The sequence below is a fragment of the Eumetopias jubatus genome, unplaced genomic scaffold (assembly GCF_037043125.1).
Source record: "Eumetopias jubatus isolate StellerSeaLion01/CBP00866 unplaced genomic scaffold, mEumJub1_p1.0 scaffold_23, whole genome shotgun sequence".
NCBI lineage: Eukaryota > Metazoa > Chordata > Mammalia > Carnivora > Otariidae > Eumetopias > Eumetopias jubatus.
The window spans coordinates 1151580-1157579 of record NW_028274829.1 but is presented as its reverse complement, the minus strand read 5'-3'; the positions used below and the strand labels follow the sequence as shown (position 1 = coordinate 1157579).

General features: G+C 38.6%; 1 protein-coding gene across 6 annotated transcripts in view; it reads left to right on the top strand.

Annotated features, from left to right (window-relative positions):
* The first annotated feature begins 518 nt into the window (after positions 1–518).
* Positions 519–6000, top strand: part of LOC148162066 (lysine-specific demethylase 5D) — a 36120-nt gene continuing 30638 nt past the window's right edge. For 4 of the 6 annotated variants that reach the window (XM_088020359.1, XM_088020358.1, XM_088020356.1 and 1 more), the window contains exons 1-5: positions 519–1050; positions 2204–2281; positions 3499–3621; positions 3873–4043; positions 4899–5033. In XM_088020359.1, the coding sequence (XP_087876485.1) occupies positions 901–1050; positions 2204–2281; positions 3499–3621; positions 3873–4043; positions 4899–5033 (657 nt within the window). In that variant the 5' untranslated portion in view covers positions 519–900. The remainder of the gene's footprint in view (positions 1051–2203; positions 2282–3498; positions 3622–3872; positions 4044–4898; positions 5034–6000) is intronic. The other 2 variants (XM_088020360.1, XM_088020357.1) reach the window with 1 other exon arrangement.

Below are 6000 nucleotides of genomic sequence, written 5' to 3'. Positions count from 1 at the left end.
CCTCCCCCTTTGTTTACGTGTAAAGAAATGCAATATGGAGTTTGTTCAAAGGCAATAAGAAAATGTATGCATGCCAGCTGCGTTATAAGTGAAATAGCGTACAGGAATAGAAACAATTTGTATTCTACAGATACTTGTAGGATTGCAAAAGTTTTGTAACTGGTACCCCCTTATCATAAAGGCAGGTGGGTAACTGAAAAGCCAGTAAGTTTCAAGTGTTTCAAGGACTTTGGAATGGGTGCTCATGTCGTCGTGGATTGTAAGGGTAAAGGAACCGGGGCAACTGGGCTTCCAGTCCCCGCAAATGGGGAATTTTCTGCGTGAAAAAAAGAAAACGACCACTCAGTCACACTACTGGAGTCTACTTCTCCCTCTGACCCTCCCCCTTCTCATGTGCTCTCTCTCTCATTCTCTCTCAAATAAATGAATAAAATCTTTAAAAAAAAAAAAAACCTTCCGTCTACTGCGCACGCGTAACATGCGCCGTTGTCCCTTAAAAAAAGATCCGGCGGTTTTATTTGTAATTGTGCTTTTCTGTTCCGTGGAAGAACTATTTAAGGTTACTCGAATGCTTGGTTTGTGGCGCTTGTTTTGTTTTAGTGGACTCACTTCTGTGTGTTTAGCTTTTACTAGCCCACATAGAACATCTCCGTTTTGAAGATGCTTTAGTGCCTGAAGAATCAATCCGCGGAGCGACACGAAGTGTAAAGCAACCGGAAAAGCTGAATGGTCAAGATGGTGGTTATAGAACTGAGAGCCCTGAGCAATTGCATGAATTAAAATAACTGTAGGAGTTAAAAGAAAATATAGGCCCTCTGGGGCCCACATTTTGGCGACAAAGGATTGATATGCCACTGAAGAAAGAGGAAATCATTTTACAAATTAGCATCTGAGGACGACATGGAGCCGGGGTCCGATGACTTCCTGCCGCCGCCAGAGTGCCCAGTGTTCGAACCTACGTGGGCCGAATTTCGAGACCCGCTTGGCTACATCGCGAAAATCAGGCCCATTGCAGAGAAGTCGGGTATTTGCAAGATCCGCCCACCCGTGGTAAGGTTCACAAGCAAAATTTGGAAACGGGGTTGCGTTATCTCCGAGCGTTTGGGCACTGTACTAGTAAACAAGGCCTAAACTCGGTAGTTCTTGCTCTTAGTTAAATGTTGTATGTACGTATAATTTCTCCTTTTGTAAATAACCATAATGCATTGGCATCAGAGAGCTAGTTTCCAATCGTCGGACCTCGTGCAGTTGTAAAGATGTATTTTAGAAATGAAAAGATCGAATTTGAAGTTGATTGTATGCTGTACCACAATACACGCCTCCCTAATATACTAATGTCTTTTATATTTACATTAAAAAAAGTTTTAATGTACCCAAGAGCTTGATATGTAACTGAAGCATATATATATATATATATATATATATATATATAGTTTTACTGATCACTGGGCCTGATCTAATGCTGTAAAAAACTCAGGTAAAAATGGGAACGGATGTGGGAATCTTCCTACCATTTAATTTAATGTTTCACAGACAAGCCTCTCCTCTGGATTAGGTTTACTCAGAACTGCTAATTGAAACTGTTAGGTTTCTCTAAATTAATGCAGACTTAAAAGTGTCTACGCTATCACTTTAAACAACTAAAGTGAAAATTCAGCGTATGTCCTCTTACTGCACACTCTTTTGCTCATTTGTCAGATGCTTAATAGGATTACATTTCCTTCTGTTTGAATGTATATACTTTTCTCACTACTACTAATTATACTTCTGTTCTTAAAACACTGTTATCAGCGGGAATAAATAATGGTACAACTTTCAGAATCACTTCTCCTACATCTTACGAATTTTCTTCACATTAATAAGAACCCAAATGAGTGAGTCTGCATTGCGGTGTGCTTCATATTTTCAAATTGATCTTTTAGGCCCTATCTGAGGATTTGGAATTTTGTTTTTTATGGGATTTTTTGGGAGGATACATACCAAGGAGTTTCAAAGGGTTTTTATTTTTTGGTGGGGTTTTTTTGGATTTTTTTGTTGTTGTTCTTATGTGATATTAAAGAGGGAACCATCTGAACCTTTAGGAGCAAAAAATAGGAACCAGAAGTCTTAAGAGGGAGGAATATTAAATTGGAGACAAATGGTTCTAGTTCTCACCATCTACATCTTTTGCTGTGCCATAATAAGTTCTTTTATTTTCTTTTAGGACTGGCAACCTCCCTTTGCAGTAGAAGTTGACAACTTCAGATTCACACCTCGCATTCAGAGACTAAATGAACTGGAGGTAAAATGAAAAGTCATCCCATTATGCTAGAATTTGAGCTGTGATCTTGCTTTGCTCGTAGTTATATAACAATGTAGTTAAATATATAAGTTTTTAAAGCATGTATATTTTGATTCTAACCCCAGTTCCATTTTTTCCCAGAATATTGATCTTCAAGAAAGTCTTCTGCAAAATGACAGCACACGAAGAAGGGTTTTTTTTCAGGAATGAATGACATATTTTTCTGCCATAGAATGGGCTAAAATTAGAGATATCAAAAAGATAGATTTTTCCTACCCATGCCCACATGTTTTATCATTTTGGAGTTTCCCTGATTTCTTTCATAAGAGCAAAGTTCAGGGCAGATACATGGTCAGCTAAATTTCCCACTTAAGACTGGTGGTTGTACATTAGTTCTTCTTGAATAAGAAAGGATTGTATTTTGATATGGGTCAGAGTAAGGAAAGACAAATCTTATTTTATAAAGCAATCAACAGCCTGCATATTCAGCTTAGTAGTATTAAATGTGGAAAGCGTATGAATCATTTGGCATTTTCTTTTGCTGTTATGAGTTTTAACCACGGTTACTGGTTAGAAACTCCAAAATGACTTAGGATAAGAGAAGGATAATTCAGAAACTGTGTCATGTAGAAATTTTTGACATAGCATAGAAAAATATTTTCTTTCCGGGTGTATGGGCTACAGAATGCTGTCTTAAGGAAGATAATAGATAAAGTCTAAATGGTCTTGCTTAGCCCTTACTAAGTCCAAAGATAATGCTTTATTTATTTATTTATTTATAAATATTTTTATTTATTTGACAGAGAGAGAGCGCGAGAGAGGGAACACAAGCAGGGAGAGTGGGAGAGGGAGAAGCACGCTTCCCACGGAGCAGTGAGCCTGATGTGGGGCTCAATCCCAGGATGCTGGGATCATGACCTGAGCCGAAGGCAGATGGTTAACGACTGAGCCACCCAGGTGCCCTGCAAGGATAATGCTTTAGATTTAGGGATGAAAGATTTTGACTTTGAGGCATCACTGTTGGAGCTTTCTTTTCAGATTGAAGAATCAGCTGAGTTGAGCCTTTGTTAGACACTAGTGGTAAGATCGCCAATGAAATCTAGGTTCTAGCCTAGTAGGGCACTGTAGATTGTACAAAACAATACTTTATTGAAGTCACATTGGACCAAAGTCAGGTTAAGGAGTAAGCCAATCTCATAGGACTCTCTCTTTCCCAGGCTCAGACCAGAGTAAAACTGAACTATTTGGACCAGATTGCAAAATTCTGGGAAATCCAAGGTTCTTCATTAAAAATTCCCAATGTGGAACGGAGGATATTGGATCTCTACAGCCTTAGTAAGGTAAGAGTACTTTTGCTTTAAAGAGGAAAGTAAGTAAAAACCTTTGGCTAGGAGACCCTGTGGTTGAACTTTGTGTCTCTAGGCAGGAAAGCAGACAACAGAGAGCCTGCCAGCATTTCTTCACAAATCGTTTTGTCTTGGAACAACTGACGTTGGGGGGCAGTGCACGGTACTCATATTAAACCATCACTGCTGTTTTTTAGGTCTCTCAGTTTGCACACAGTTAATTTATACCTTTCTTATCTTTGTAGATTGTGATGGAAGAAGGTGGCTATGAAGCTATCTGCAAGGACCGTCGTTGGGCCCGAGTTGCCCAACGACTCAACTACCCACCAGGCAAAAATATTGGTTCCCTGCTACGATCTCATTATGAGCGAATCATTTATCCCTATGAAATGTTTCAGTCTGGAGCCAACCTTGTGGTGAGGGCTCTTAGCTGATTTGGGGCCTAATATGATTTTGTTTTCTACTTTTGTCTTCCTTTTTATGGGTTGAGCTTTCTCCTGAATAGTCAAGGTTTAGTATCTTAAGCACATTGATAGAAATTTTGGGAATTGGCTCTGGAAAATATTTTTCAGTTTGTGAAGAAGTATGAAGTATATTTTGAAGAAATTTCATATCTGCTAGAGCAGCTACATGAGAATTGGAGGATATTTTTCTTCAGTCTTCCTCTCTAGGGGGTTACAAGGATATTTTTATGGAGAGCATATCAAAGTATAAGTTAGAGAAAGCAGTTCTTATTTTAGGCCATCCTCCGTGATAAAGATAATCATCTTATGAAATTACTAACCTTCCTAAGGGTAGTTCAGATAAAGAGAGTTAGTTTAAGGATAAAATTTTGGTATTGGGTTTAACTCAAGAAGGAGTGGGAACTGATTTGGCTGGGTATCAAATGTTTTTAGGTTTTATTATTTTCAAAGCATATTGTAAAATTGTGTGTATATATGAATATTTATAAATGGCTATTTAATCTACATAATTCTGTTGGATTTGATATTTATATTATCCATTTTTCAGACAAAGAAATTGGAACAGATAGCACAAGGCACACGGGAAGAATAGAAGCCTGGGTTCAAACCTGGTAGTCTGGTTTCAAAGGTGTAGAAGAATTTTCATTCTTCTGTTATCACAGAAAGTATAAAGGATAGAGTTGTGTAATTTATTAAGAAGGAAGTACAGCTTTCATTGCTGGAGATTTAAGATAAAGGAATCACTTAATTATTTGCTGATTATGAATGTGACTGAGTTCCTGATCTTATGTTTTCTCGTGTTCCCAGCAGTGTAACACTCACCCATTTGACAATGAGGAAAAAGACAAGGAATACAAACCCCACAGCATTCCCTTAAGACAGTCTGTGCAGCCTTCCAAGTTCAGTAGTTATAGTCGGCGGGCAAAAAGACTACAGCCTGATGTGAGTGCCTGTTTTTTTTCCCATAAACTTCAAAGTTTTTGTTCAGTTCATATATATAAAACATTCTTTCATTTATTTATTTATTTTATTAATTTTATTTTTTAAGTTTTATTTATTTATTTGACAGAGAGAGACACAGTGAGAGAGGGAACACAAGCAGGGGGAGTGAGAGAGGGAGAAGCAGGCTTCCTGCGGAGCAGGGAGCCCGATGTGGGGCTCGATCCCAGGACCCTGGGATCATGACCTGAGCCGAAGGCAGGCCCTTAACAACTGAGCTGCCCAGGCGCCCCAGACATTCTTTTATTTTTAATGTATAGTTGGTTGAATAGGCATTTAATTGAAAATGAAATGAGTTATTTTATTTTTGTGGGTAATATTTGAAATATTTTTGTTTTGGTAGTTTTGTTTTTACACGTTTTAAAAACAAACATGTTCTTTTTTTTTTTTTATAGATTTTATTTATTTATTTGAGAGAGAGAATGAGATAGCACAAGAGGGAAGAGGGTCAGAGGGAGAAGCAGACTCCCTGCTGAGCAGGGAGCCTGATGTGGGACTCGATCCCGGGACTCCAGGATCATGACCTGAGCCGAAGGCAGTCGCTCAACCAACTGAGCCACCCAGGCGCCCAAACATGTTCTTTTGATACAGTTTTTTTTTAAAGATTTTATTTATTTCTTTGAGAGAGACAACATGAGCAGGGGAGGGGCAGAGACAGAATCTCAGGCTCACTCTGTGCTGAGCACAGGGCCTGACAGGGGTCTCAGTCTCAGCATCCTTGAGATCATGGACTTCAGCTGAAACCAAGAGTCAGACACCTAACCAGCTGAACCACCCAGGTGCCCATCTTTTTAATACAGTTTTAGGGGTTACTTTTTAAATCTTGGGTTAGTTTATACAGACTCTGTATTGTTGTTTATTTTTTAATTGTTACTTTTTGTTCTGTATTCTTTTATGAGACAGAGTCAGC